General features: G+C 45.5%; 1 protein-coding gene across 1 annotated transcript in view; it reads right to left on the reverse strand.

The window, feature by feature from the left end:
• Positions 1-277: 277 nt before the first annotated feature.
• Positions 278-14,772, reverse strand: part of LOC146185734 (uncharacterized) — a 38,511-nt gene continuing 24,016 nt past the window's right edge. The window contains exons 2-5 of the mRNA XM_084607904.1: positions 12,857-13,234; positions 11,474-11,797; positions 3,026-3,134; positions 278-657 (exon numbers count right to left, since the gene is read on the reverse strand). Of these exons, the coding sequence (XP_084464030.1) occupies positions 3,049-3,134; positions 11,474-11,797; positions 12,857-13,234 (788 nt within the window). The 3' untranslated portion in view covers positions 278-657; positions 3,026-3,048. The remainder of the gene's footprint in view (positions 658-3,025; positions 3,135-11,473; positions 11,798-12,856; positions 13,235-14,772) is intronic.

Consider the following 14,772-nt stretch of genomic DNA (forward strand, 5'->3'; position numbering starts at 1 on the left):
AAAATTTGAAAGCAAAAAGGACACACTTTCTCATAATATATATTAGCATCGTTTAGCTTTATCGGCAGTGTGTGTTATGAGACAGATTAAAATTACACGTGTTTAAAAAAGTAAGGCAATTCATGATTAAGCTGTAACAAACAGCGCTGCACTGTCTTATTTCCAACTCCGAAATTGAGTAGTGTGTCTGCACCTCACAGGCCGTTTTAGGTGCAAATAACAAGAAAGCAATTCTTAAAAAACCAACCAACCATCCATTCATAAATACCACCTTTCTTTATTTTTCACCTGTGCATAACCTTTTTCTTTCTCTTTTTTAACAACGCGCTACTATATTTACAGGACCGCTTAATTTATGAACGGATGCTCTGCGCGAAATTTCGTACAAGCCAAGGCTGAGGAAACAAAACATAGGTAAGAGGGTCTGTTGTGTTTCTTCAGAGAACGTTGCTTCTTGCAAAAGTACTGGCCACATGCTGACACAAGAGGTGATGTCAGGAGTCAGGGTACCTAGTGCGCGAATTCCTCCCCGGAGAACTTCGCTCTGGGTTTCGCAGTCCGTGCGGTCATTATTTACAATGCCTCGCTTGTCTTAATTCTGGCACCGAAGGCTTCGACGACGTGCTTGACTTGGTCTTTGTAGCTGAAGCCCAGAAACTGCGAAAGAAGAATTGGATTTACGTGAAAATATTAGTTGCGCTATTGTAACCGCGCAAAGGGAAGTTTCGTGGCGCGAAGGAACGATAGATTACTGAATAAAGCATATTCTAAGTCATATCTTTGTCATCAAAGTCGACAGGAGCTGCCAACTGCGATATTAAAAAACAAAAAACAAAAATCAATTCGAAAGGCTGCCTGTCAATGAAACATGTCCAGTTGTTAAGAGGGCACTACCGTAGATTTCCTTATCTAGACGTGGTCTATTGGTTCTTGTCTATAAGTGCACTTTGTACAGGGCGAATACCGCGCAATCAGCCCCAAATATGTGGGCGTTTGCTAGGTGCGTACTGCGACAACTTTCATCAGACAATCAACTCCCTTGTAAGAGCTGCTAATACGATATTTTAATGTGAAGTCATTATAAGGTGTGTAAGTAACGATGCTTCAAGCCGTCAAAAAAAAAAAAAAAAAAAAACAGGTGATATAGTTGTACGACCTCGAGCGGCAATTTCAAACACTGCACTATGCTCGTGTCCAACGCGACGTCTAGTGTGGAACGGAATAGATTAACGCATACGATCAAAAGAGAATTGAAGGTTTCCGCGTGTATCAATTGTTTAACTTCATAATTTAAATAATTTAAACAAATGTTTTGGTTTATATGCGGTATTGAAACTTGGGGCCCTTGGGCCGCAAGCAAGCCAAGCTATCGTCTAGGCCATGCATGCTTGAATTGCCTGAGAACAAGCGGGCGTTTATATTCGAGTAGTGTTTTCTATGAACCTCGCAATAGTATTCACAGTGAGACAATAATGTTTTCGCAATCACACCCCGCAAGTAGCTTTAACTGATATCTGTACATTTTCACGATGTCCCCCTTTTCGCTTTGTTTAATTAATATCTCGGTACTTATCTGTCTTTGTCTTAACGCCTGCCATGATTAACATCATGAACTAAGCTATAAACTATGAACAATAGATACACCCTCCAGTGATCCTCAATCAGCCAAGTCCAGCCACAAATGCAGCGACATTATCCAAGCTAAATTTCATCACTTCATTTTACCACATGACTATGCGCAGCCAGGGGCAGCATTTCTTTCCCATGATATCAAAGCTGCCATCAAATATTTCTGTCGTTTACTGTTCTGCACTAAGTGCCCTGTCCTAGCACATTTTTTTCTTCCACGTTGCAGCTACACACTTCAGTTACACTCGTTTATGTGCTATACCTCAAACTGGTGACCCGCAGAATTTTAATGCTATACCTATTCTTTTTTCTTTTCTTTCCGTAGTTTGTTACGTTGTCATGAATTATGGAGTTTATATTCTGGCCTTTTCTTTAACGCCGCTATCACCTACTCCCCATATGGTTGAGTACTGAAAAATACTGAAAACAACGCGCCAATGTATGCCTTCGTCCGCGAGTTTATATATGTGAAAATTTTAATTTACCAACTGCAATCTCCCGCACCTAAGGACAATTTTGCATACGCTCGAAAGGAAACAAATGATGTGCATACCCCTCCCCCGAGATCGCAACTCCCCATAGAAGCTTATGTTTCATAGTGTCTCGTAGGGATGACAACTGAACGCTGTTTGCTTCAACAGGCCTAGGCTAATACATATGATGGCTTATTACAGTGTTCATTACACCCACAGTGGTACATCAGAACGCGCAAAAAGAAAATCTGGTGTGGTTAGCGCCAGTTCGATTTCACTTCATTGTTTGATAGACTATTATGTATTCGAACTATCTTTGCAGCTGAACACCTGGCTGGTGGCTGAAGCGGGCTTTAAGCCGAGCACCTTCTCTGGTAGAATTGGAAAATATTTGGCGTAAACCTGTGTTTTCGCTCAGTATTACAGCGCTCCTAATGCCTGAAATCGCGCGCCGCACATTCTAGCCGCTTACGTTCTATTCCTTTAAAAAGGCAAAGCGAGCACGGCGGCTTAAGTTAGCCTCTTGCACACGTAGTCGAGGATTATTGCCCGGGACCGCAGAGCCGTCGTTCGGATGCGAGACATCTCCGAGCACCGCCGCGGCTGCTCTGTTACTTTTGGCAAAGACGGCACACAACGGAACTCAGCATGCTGTCTATTCTGAATGAAATCATATCTGGATATCAAGAGCCGTACAGCTGTGAAATATCACAGCAGCGAGTATATGACAAACTTGCGCTTGCAAGTCCTCATAATTTTCATCAGGAAAGCGGAAACGTTATTAGACATCCATAGTATTCTTCTACTACTGTTAGTCGCCTTCTTGGCGGAAAATGAGTCGCAAAAACAGGCGTCGTTTTGTTTGCTTTCAGATAATCGAAATAACTATTTTTTTCCAATTGATTGACCATCGAGTCACTTACCCTTTTGTTGGGCTCCTCGCTGACTATCGTTGCGCCCAGATCAGTAAAACCATGGCGATTGAAAGTGTCCAACTCATTTTCTGGCACGCGGAGCCGTCCATGTAATATTCTGCAATGAGAAACAAATGAGTGGAATAAGCAAATATCGTAGAGTGATCATATTCTTATTGCGCAGAATTGATATCAGGGCAATCCCGCACTTCTTTCAACCCGAACAACCGTTAAAGAGCGAAGAGATCGTCAGGGAGAAATAACTTGTGGTAAATTTGATCCTGGAATATTAAACAAAACCGCAAGCCCTTCTGTCCAAAACGTCTTGGGATTATTGCACCTCAATAAGAGTTGCTCGACCCTCTCTCTATAAATGCTGGTTGAACCTCCCGAACTACAGGATGTAGAACTAGGTTGCTAGGAATTATTTTCACCAGTGCAACGGTTACCAGCACTTTGCCAATGTGAAAGAATTGTGTTATGACCTCAGGCTTAAGTACTGGCTAACTAAGATCATTAAAAAGGCCGTACGAATGTGCCTGCGGGGCCTAAGGGCAACATGCCTGACTCTCAATGCAAGAGTCCAAGAAATGTGATTGCCCTCAGCTTCCCGTCTTAATTGAGAAGCCAGAGTTGGAAGCATGGTCACTTTATGTCGCACGATCCTACGGCGAATCAGTTCCCGGCAACGTCAGCTGCCAGCTGCCACTTGACAGAGACACCACGTGAGTTTTCATTCACAACGCCTACTCCGATGTTGACGTCGATACGCCGGTTTTTTTGTGGAACGGGGCCTTTAACCCTTTCGCGTTAACAAAACAGTAAATCTTGCCAAACGGAACGCTGACACCTAGAGGGCACAATCCAGTCTACGGTACTCGTCATTTTGGGAACGAAGTGGAAATAATAAAAGAAGTTTAGCGAGGTCATATCAAAGATTTTCATTGACCAGCCATCCACCTGAGGGGACCCAGAACGCCGGACAGAATATACCGCATTGAAAGAAGAATCGTGCTGTCGCGCCCATTATAAGATCACCAATCACCCGGCAGCAGTAATGAATTAGGGCTTATCTGCGAATGGAAGAGAGAAAAGCTGGAAAGAGAGAGCAAGAAGCATATGTCCGGAAAGAGGAAACTCCAGTTTTTGTGCCACCGACCATTTGGGCCCCCAACGTCGCGGCACTGGCATCACTTCATCCATAATTCACGAGCAAAAATTATGGGCTCTCGACGCGCGCTCTGTTGTTCAGGAACCTCATCCTTCTCATTTTTACCGTAAAAAAAAAAAAAAATAAATAAATAAATAAAATACCATTACCGTCGCACTCGGAAACAAGGGCAGCTACGCGAACGACCGTTTTGCCGTCAGGCTCACTGCAGCGCTTCCGTCTCGCCAACGCTCTCCCTCCGTCATTATCCGTAATGCACTGAAAAGCCATTCCGCCGAAACTTCTCCGCTCCTCTTCGGACGCCGCGGGCGCGAAGCAGCGCTGCGGGCATCGCGTCCGTATTTAATGCAAGCAGCATTGATCTCTCTCGCGCGCACGCAACGGCGGCCCCCCTATAAATGCCAGCGCGAGAGCACGTTGCATATTTCAGAACTCCGTGGTGCGAGATTGATACAGCTTTTGGGCCAAAGTCGGCTTCATGCTTCGAATGCATCATCCGTTGGCCGCATGCACAACCACGCCGCTCGTTCGGCAACGGCCGACGGGCTTTTAGGTGACCTCGCTCCGTGGAAACACGGCCGCCCGGATCGAAAACACGTGTTACGAAGCGCTGTCGCATCACGGTCAATGCTGTGGCCGGCGATACTGAGCTTCGTGGTTCGGCTTGATCGATGAAATTTATTGCTAGGCACACCTAAAAGCAATGTCATAGCCTACCACCGGCCTCGCATTCCTCGATTCAGTCATTGAGCGGGAACCGATTACAGGGAAAGGCTTTTTTTTGTTGCTTTTTATTTCCGAAAGAATGAAAGGACAGAATTAAAGTGGTATTTACAAAAGACGCGCACATATGATTACGACGTCATAATACGTCGATAACTAAAAGCTTGTGAGGTCTATGATAGCGACAGCTGGATAATCTTTGAACGGTCTCCACGCACTTTGCTGCTGTGCTCGTCCAGCATTGAAAAATTAGACCAGCGCAAAAGACAGAGAAGAGGGAGATGCAATGAGCGGCCCCAGAGGTTATTTTAATTGTCTAATTCTTCTCGCAAGGAAGATAGTGCTGAAATCGCCTGCGTCAACAACCATACCGTCGCGATGACCTTCACCAAGGAGGTTTCTTCGGCTAGTTGGTAGAGTTCTTTCCCTTCGGGGGAGTCTGAAGCTCAAAAAAAAAAAAAAAAAGGATGTGAGAGAGACGCACGACACAGCGGTCGTTTATTCAGAAATCCTAAGAAGACATTGCCAACGCAATAAGATATCCACATAGGATTCCTGTGTACGCACATGATTAAGCGTGTGTTCAGTGCATTGTTGACGAAAGGAGCAGGAATCGATGCATACGCGAAATAATCGAGGCACGCTTGATTCTCAAGAATGCAGCTGTATGCGGCAGCATTTCATCTGTGAATCTGTCAGATAAGGAAAAAAACGCTCTTAGATGGTTATGGCATGCGCGTGTGATGATTCTTTTCTTATTACTTATTATTTTGTGTGTGTTTGTGTGTGTGTGCGCGCTTCCTTCTGTTTATATGCTTCTGGGCCGCAAATAAAATTTAGTCGCATGTTAACGCTGTGTCCCATCTCTCTCTCTCTCTCTCTCTATCTCTCTCTCTCTCTCTCTCTCTCTCTCTCTCTCTCTCTCTCTCTCTCTCTCTCTCTCTCTCTCTCACGTCATGCCCTTTCTGCACTTCAGGCTTCGCCAAATGAGCAGATCTTTAGTCGCTTGTGGCTATTGCGGGTCGCGATGTGTTGATATATGTACTGTATTTGTGCAGCGCTTGCAGAAAGGAGTAGGGCGTGGTATTCTCTCTGCCATAGAGTGGGCTGCTATGTTCCAGTCTCGAGAAATGCAGCCGAGCTTGGTTCATCTTCACGAGGTGCGGTCGGAAGTCTTGACGCATGCCGTAAGGGGGCATAGCAGCATACCCCAGCTGCCACTTCTCTAGATGTTACACGTACGGTGACGCTCGACCAGGGGCTTTTTGAAGCGGTACTATTAGAATCCGAATTCAGAAGAAATGCCTGTGCCATCTTGTGCCGTGAAATTCATTGATTGGTTGAAATAGATCGCGTGGTTTCGCGACGTCACACTCCCCGACGACCAATCTGCACTCGGCCAGGTCACGTGAAGTTGTGACGTCATCAGTATCTCTAGCAATTAGAAATTTCCCAGCAGAGTTCGCTGGTGGTATCAGAGGCTGCACCTGGCAGTTGATGTGACAAGGTTCTGTACAGTTTTGACGTCTTCCACAAAGTCGCAACTGCAACCAGACTGCAATACAAAGTGAATATGAAGAAAGAAAAACACTTTTGTTGAAAGAAGAAATGCTAAAAATGAAACACCAAAACAAAGCAGGAACAGAGGTGGATTCGGATGTTGTCATATTCAGCTCTTAAGGAGCTTTAGGTGTGCCCCGATGTTTTATTTCGGGCGCCTCAATATCAATAAAGTGACTACAATTGTCTGCTCGGGAAATATACTTAAAGTTATCACTACGGTGATGCTAAAGTCGGATAGATATTTTGTTTTATTGGATACATACACCGCTTTATGAGGTTACAGCAGGAGAAGAATGCAGGTTCATCAGATGCCTCTTGCCATCGCCATGCTCGATACTTTTTGCTGCTTACAAGGCTGGCGCCGACGCCGGATTTTCAGTGAACGGGACCTTTAAAGCTATCACGTTAACATGTGACATCGACGGTGTGTGCAAACAATCACGGGCATGGCGCTGTCAGGTGGCAGGTGGAAGCCGAGAACAGAATCATGGATGGTTTGAGCAACTTAACAAGTCCACACATTATCAGAAACCTGGGAGGAACTGCCAATTTGGGTTGGTCATTCGAGATGGGCAGTTGGAGTAAGAATAAACCTTCCAGCTGTTATTAGACAATACTCCTAGGTCACGCAGGCAGCTTTATACGGCTCGGTTAAAGTGGGGCTTTGTATGAACGGGAGTTAGCATACGTAATCGCATCAAACCCTTAAAAACGGAGCTTCAGAATGCTCCATAATTGTACTTTCATTGCTGTGTGCAGTATATACGCAGGGTGCTAATGCAACGCTCTCTGACTAGCCTTTTCAAGGTAATAAATTGAAGTGATGTAAACTGAGCAGCAATGTTACACCATTTTTGTAGCATTCGCACAACCATTATGCTGATGAAGAAGAAGATAAATGCACTAGAAAGGGCATTATCTTGTGCACCTCCTCTCCGCAGGTGCCGCACATACCCGAGCTTTAAAGGAAAATTCGAAAGTGTTAGGATACGGCTTTCAGATGCACGTCACAATAGGAAAACGTGAACGGAAAGCTTGCTCCAATCGATGTGGGGTATAGGATAGGTGTCGTGATACATCTATAGAAAAAGTATTGAATCAGTGCGCCCGAATGAGGCAGCAGGCCTTTTAGAAATGGTTATTTCCATAAGATTTTATAATAAAAAATACATTTTTCAGATTACCACCAGTTAAACAAGGTGATTATTTTTTTCAATAATATCTGTTTTACTTAAGCCATCGCATATTTGCATCCGTAAGTTTTTATAGTCATAGCACGCGAAGTTCTGGGGTCATTTATCACACCCTTTAAGAGAGAAAAAAATCATAAAAACTCAGTCAGCATTGAGAGCGCGTGCCTGCTTGCCGTCACCGCCAAGAAAATTTAGCCCTCGTACGCATTAATCTCTTCACTGTGTTATGAAAATGGCGCATGTCAGATCTCCTGATGCAGCAACATAGTTTTCGAGAAACGACGCGTTTCCTCAATTTTAAGGCAACGCGTTTCTAATTTTTTCGGTCTCTTGCTTCCTCAAAAGATGATCGATAATTCGCGCTACATATAATTACCTAATATAGGACTAATTTGATTTTGATTAAGAAAATGCTTTGACAGAAACTTGGCCTTTTCAGCGCCTTTTCTGCAATATCTCAAACTTATGTCGATCCATGCACGCATCGGACAAAATTTCAAAATCAGACCTAGGTTTAGAAAGCATCGACCGCTCTAACTTTCTTAATTAACCCTTCGTGCTAATGTTACGTAAAAAGCCTTAAACTGCGGTATCTTTAAAGTAATATTTCATTTTCACGAAGAAATCTCGCTCTTTTATGATTAGCTTTTTATTGCGCTTCCTAATGCTACTTTACGTGCATGCCGTATACCCGCGCAGCTTAGCTTAGGTTTAGTTAGCAACATTTTATGCGGAAAACTTAAGCTTAAGGTTCAACGCCAAACTAAGCAGTGTATTCAGAGCTGAATGCAAATAACATCGTGGCATGGTATTTCTAGAGTCGTTATTTGTAGCACCTTAAACTGGAATTATTATTTCGTTAATCTTCAGCAGCGGCAGCATCTACAAGTGCCGAATCATACGCAAAACATCGCAAATCGGCTGAGCAGAGAGAACTTTGTCAGCCTTTCCATCGCACTGTATTCTTCTCTTAAATACAATGTAAACCCTGCAGACCTAATATTATTACCAAGCAATTTTTGCAATAAAACGATGCCCTGCACTTCATCAGTGGGTTACGTCAGGGCAGAGGCAGAACAGGACCGCTTGAAGACCGCAGCCTTGGTGTGGCGCGCATTCTTTCCCATTTGTCGCGCGAGCCCGTCTCCGCTCGCTGGCAGGCCTGCTTAATTCTCGTGTTGCTGCGCTTTTTTCCCCTTTTGCGTGCGCCACGAAAGGAATGTGCCGGCAGCTCAGCGGGGCATGTGCACCATTTGGAAAGCAGGCCGCCGCCGCCCCTGAGGGCCCAATTGCTGAATCTCTCGGCAATTAGTAGCGCTGAGACCAGCACGTCTCCGCGATGAGGACGTAAATCGCGAATCACATTGTCCGGCCCGGGTCTCCTCCTCTGCTTTACTTTCCTCCTCCTTCTCCTCCTCAAAGCTCAACGCAGACCACCTCCAGCTTGCCGGTTCATTCCCTCCTTCCTCACCGCTACCCTCGTGCACTTAGTAATGGTCTTTTCGGTGCTCAAACTCCCGCGAGAAGAGGCCACCCGCCCCCGAAATTAAGGAAGAAGCGAAGCACCCTTCCTGGCCACGCTTCTCCTCCTCTACTTTAGTTCCCATTCCTTTCTTCCCTATTTTTCTTTCTCTCTAGCGCCTTCTTCCCGCAAACACTTCTGTCCGCTCTTCCCAGTCTCCTCTGCTCCGCTAGAAGAGGCTTGCGTCTGCGGCACGAAGAATGTGGGTGCAGTGCGTAGCGCGCGAGAGCGCGCATGAATCTTCGTGTTAATCGCATTTTCCGCTCCTCCCGTGTGTATCCGGAAGCAGCGGATGAAGGGAAGGGGAGGAGGTGACGTAAGAGTGGGCCTGCATCCCTGTGTACAGGACGAGGCTGCGCATAAGTTTCAGTCTCTGCGTTTGTGTGCACACACATGTACACGCACGCACCAGCACGTTCGAAGCCGCCCCAGCCGCACGTCGCGAAGGCCTAACCCGCCCCCCACGAGACGCCGCGACGGTTCGGTCCCGACCACCCTTGACGTGCGGATTGGTGCCGTAGCGCGCAATCTGTCTTGGCGTAATTAATTGAGGCGGTTGAAAGCAGTTATATCGAGGACGCCCACCGCTCTTCCACCTCCCCACCTCCAACATGCTACACAACTTTCTCCTTTTCCTTCCCACATTGTCCCTTTCCTGCCTTGCAGCCGTCATCTTCTTTGATGCGCTGGGAATCTCTCTAGGATACAGGCCGGGAAAGGCTCTCTTCCGCCTTTCCCCCATTGAGAGCCAGCTGTTCTTTCACACTGGTTGTGTTATCATGCCGCGAGTGGCATGCTTGGCACTTAAAGCGGCGGTAACCGCAAGTGGAAATCTGGGAACGGCGATTATTTTGTTCTTTTTCAAGGAGGGCACAGAGGTTCAAACGATGGTAGTGATGTTCATTCTGGTGGCGGCTATATGGGCGGCTTAACTCAGGTTTTGCCAGGTTTGCGTGTTAAGTTCGTACTGGTGATATGCGGCGCTCTTATGTGCCTCAAGTGCGCGAGCAAAAGTGCTTGGTAAACAAAAGGAGAAAGCCTTGTTTTTTGGTTCTTTTACTATCCAGTATTGCACAGTTCTGAATAAAATTAAAAATAATATTCTCTATGCTGGAGTGATGCCACAGCTTTCCTTTTATGAATTCACACCATTTTACTTCCCGCTTCTGTGTTCATGCCTGAGCTCCATGAAAAAGTATTTGAACTATATCCTATTTAAGCGACGACTACCCGCTGGACGCTTTAGGTATAGATAACCTCCTGTGTACATGCAGAATAGATAAATGGGGTTATAAAGCAAGATAATTAAGAAAAACAAAATAGAAATAGATTTGACGTCCCAGTACTACTAATCCATTTGATCCATCAATGCAGGTTTTGTGACACAGCAGTTGATTATAGCCAACGTTCCGAAGAACATTTACCTTGGTATGTCCTGGCGCGAAATTCTTTTGCGACGTCTCCTGTGGAACGTCTTTTCGCAATAACGTCGACTAATTACGACATCGGTCTGGTTTGTAGCACGCTCGGTGTGCTTGGGGCTCCAAAACTGAGTCTCTGCCTTCTTCAGGTTTCATTTATGTTCAGTCATCAACCACGTTATCCTTCCCCATTCCCCGCTATAGATTCTCTATATATTCCAATTATCTCGAGCTTCTCTTCTAACCCGTGCTGCTTTCTTTGCGTCTCCGCATGTTCTTTCCTGCTTAATTTGTTCTTTATATTCCTGAATCCATTCCTTCTAATTTAATATCAAGCGTTTCGTCAGCCTCACAAGTTCTGAGCTTGAAGATAGGTCGCATACAGCTCAATAACCACGAGCCTTAAATGAGGTTCTCTGCCAAGTGCAAAGATTATTCCTCACGACGTCGCACGTAATGTCCTTGCACCTCGTAAAGTAACAATGCAGGAGGCTGGCAGGTGCTAAGAAAGGACATGATTACTGGGAGGCGTAGCGCGGAACAGACAAGGACAAGAGAACCAACTAGCCCAAAACTCTACTTTGCTAAGATAGGAACCGCGAGTTAACTGTACCACGCGACAATCGAACAACGCCCTTCGCTAGAGGCCCACATTTAAGGGCAAATGACGTTTTACTCCTGCTTATGGAAGGATACTATTTCTGTATTCTTCTAAACAGTACCAAGAGATGAATAAAGGCTATACTTATGTCACAGTGGTAAGAAACATCTTCACAACGCTCGTAGACAGCAAAGGTAGCGCTAGGATACTATAATATACGGCCCGTCATAGAGCAGGTGCGATAAAGCCCACAGAGTGCTCACCGGGGTAGAATTCGATGAGGCGTTGCTTCTTGAAGTCGGTGCCCGGTATGGAGAGCAGGCAGACGAACAGGTGTCGTCCGGTGCGCGAGAACTGCTCGTCGGGCACTTGGCTGGTGACACGCGTGACGTAGGAGCCGTCCTGGCGGGGCGTCACCCGCTGTGCTGGCGCGAGGGCGTGGCGCCGCGGCGGCGACGAAGAGCCTTCGTCCAGCCGGTACAGCGACAATGTCGGCAGCGGGAAGGCCCCCGTTGCTTCGCACACGAACGTTGTCGCCGACTCTTCGGCAGCCCGCGAGAAGTTGAACACGAAGTGCTTCGGACGTGCTGCGGAGGGTGGGACGAGAAAAAGAGAAATCGCAAATCAAAGCATTGTATATCTTTAGCAGCGATGGTATCTTTAGCAGCGAATCAAGAGACATGTTTCTGCAAACACTGTCCAACCGAGGTTTGGACAAAAAAAAGAAAAATGCTCATTGACCGCCATCTTAAATTCGACAAATATAGGAAAAAGCCCAACGAGAATTTCTTTTAAAGAAATAAAAATTTCATTACTGACAACAAATTATTTTACAAAAATTAAAGACACTGTAATTTTGTATATAGTAATCTGATATGGACATCCTTTTCCCCCCAAATATGAAGGCTGAAGAAAAAGATAAAAACAAAGCCTGTTTGTTCAGAAAATTTTATCAACATTAATCGCTTCATAAAATTGTTCGATTTTACCAAACGTTTCCGAAAAACAAAAAGGCGGTATATCGGCCTTTTCTGAGCTAGTTTATGGCGCAAACTTTTATAGCAAACCAGCAAAACAAATTGCTTTTCGCGGAAAACGAGGCCGTAAAATGCACACTGATGTGGTCGAAGTAAAATTATAAAAGATTGTACGTTGTACAGTATACTTTTAAGAAGGTTTATTTCGGGCAGTTCAACCGGAAATAATTTGATTCTTATACAGCAAATAATTTTGATATTGTAACGCGCATGCCGCGTAGCGTAGGTAATCGTTCAACTGAAGGAAATGGGAAAGCTAAAAAGCCTGTTGGTCATTGCATGTAATAATCGGAAATTTTGAAATAAGAGAAGCGTTGAAATGTGAAAGGGCTAAATTATCTGTCTAAATATACATAGACCACGCTCTGTACTCGGACAAATATAGTATAAGTTGATCAGGAGAGTGCTAGCAGCTTCTTCACAACAGCAACTCCTCTATTGCATCTTATAACTAAACCACATATTTTCAGTCCATTTGCTTGCATATACCGCTAGTACCGCCCAGCGCAGTACTCCCAGCAAAGTCTATAGCATAGTTGAACAAATAAGAATGTAGGACTGTAATCTAGCATACTCACGGAAAAAAAAAGTAAAGTCAAGTGAACGAACCATAAACAGTCATGAGTTGCGACCTTTGGTCCTGGCTGCTGTGCGAAGTCACGTGACACGAGTAGCGCCCACTCAGCTCAGTGGTGGGCCGCAATAGATTAAGAGCGCGGAACTTGGTGAAGTGGTTTCCGGTGACCGTGAAGTCCGTGTTGAGGCGCCCCTTGAGCCTCTGTGACACGTGGCGCGTCTCCAGCTCGGGGATCCACTGGTAGATGGGCTTGGGGTCGTCGTTTAGGAACCACTTGACCACCAGCTGCGAGTCGTCACGCTCCGTGTACGCGTACTCACAGTCAAGCAGAACCGAGTCCTCGGTGCCGTTTTCCACCCAGGTGGGAACCGAAAGTCGCACGATCTGCACACCGCTCGCCGGCCTATACCCTGCGGAGACACAGTAATAGAGAGTTTTAGTTTACCGTGATCCGCAATCCGCTACTGGGATCCACCACCGCGCGTTCCAGTGCGCATGCCCAGACCCCCCTTGACGCCGACAGATGGCGCAACATACTGGATGTCGGCACACAGACCTGCCGCGTCGGGACCAATCAGCTTGACCGACCCGCCCACGCGCGGTAGAGAGCCACGGTGGCGGATCGCGGACCACGGTAAGCTAAATCTCTCTAATATCTGCCCACATAAATATAGGGCCGTAGTTTCTGCACTAATGCTGCAAAGCCTGCGTACGAGGTTCCCAGTGATGGGCGAATACATATTAGCAACTCTACGTTTTCAGAGTTAGTGTCTGTATCCCATCCTATGAATTGCTCCCTGTGCGCACGTGAAGTAATTATGCAGTTTCTACACGAGGCACTGCGTCGTCTCTCGTTACTGTCTTCGCTTTTACTCCTAAGAATGCGCAAAGTGGTGACACTTTACGCATCGTTCCTTACGGATCCCACGACGCATTCTGTTCACTGTTCATGCGCTCCGATGTCTATAGCCATAGCCCATTGAACAAGAACAAATAAGAGATGTTGGCTAGCGGATTGAGGCTTCCCTTCGCGTCTACAGCTAGATACATTCGTGTCTATAGCGTCTGTTCATTAATGCTTTTCGGGTCGTCAGGCGTCATTGTTCTGCTCACCCTCTGTTCGTCAACTCATCCAAAGCTCTTTCTAGTGGACTTCGTAGAACTCATAGCGTTTGGAATGAGTAAAAAAACATAATAAAGTGGAGCGCTTAGAGATATATATAGAAAAAGGTTTCCCCGAGGCGTTGACATTGTAAAGAGACTCGATAAGTACCTCCTCAGCGAGATTAAAAAAAGAAAAAAAAAACGTAATGCAAATATAGCCATTCAAATTCACTTTCCAAGCATCCGATCTTGTTTGCGTTCCTTCGTTATTTAATAGGGTGAACTGGAATTCATCACTAAACACGAAACGCCATTTTTGGCACCATGCTCAAGGTCTCCATATTTTGATGCACCCGCCAGAAGACTGCTTCAATTTCATCTCATTGCCCTTGAAAATGTGTGAAATAAGAATGTGTCTTTCATTTAATGTCGCACTCAACGAGAACAAAGGTCACTGCAAAACAACAAACGTTTCTATATAAACAAATAAGGCAGATGCTGCTCCACTGTGTCGACGTCGACAGTGAAATATGAATGAACATCAACAGTCTGTTGTACGGAATGGGCTGCTTCCGCTCTTTGGTCACCGCTGTGGCTGGTAATTAACCACACTCTTCTAAACAGTCGATTTAGTTGCTTTTTGGGACCCATTGCATTTTTGGTATTCGATATGTGCCGCAATATTATTTTACTAATGTTATTTCTATCATTTCAGGAATCTAGTCAGCCTTCCGTTGTAAGAAAACAACCATAAAAGAACTTTGTTAACCCGCGCGTAGATACCAGATTAACCTCCAACGTTCATTGCGTTCATAGCGCACATACACAAGCACACGAACATCAA

The sequence above is a fragment of the Amblyomma maculatum genome, chromosome 6 (assembly GCF_055883805.1).
Source record: "Amblyomma maculatum isolate TAMU_Amacu chromosome 6, ASM5588380v1, whole genome shotgun sequence".
In the NCBI taxonomy this organism is placed as follows: Eukaryota; Metazoa; Arthropoda; class Arachnida; order Ixodida; family Ixodidae; genus Amblyomma; species Amblyomma maculatum.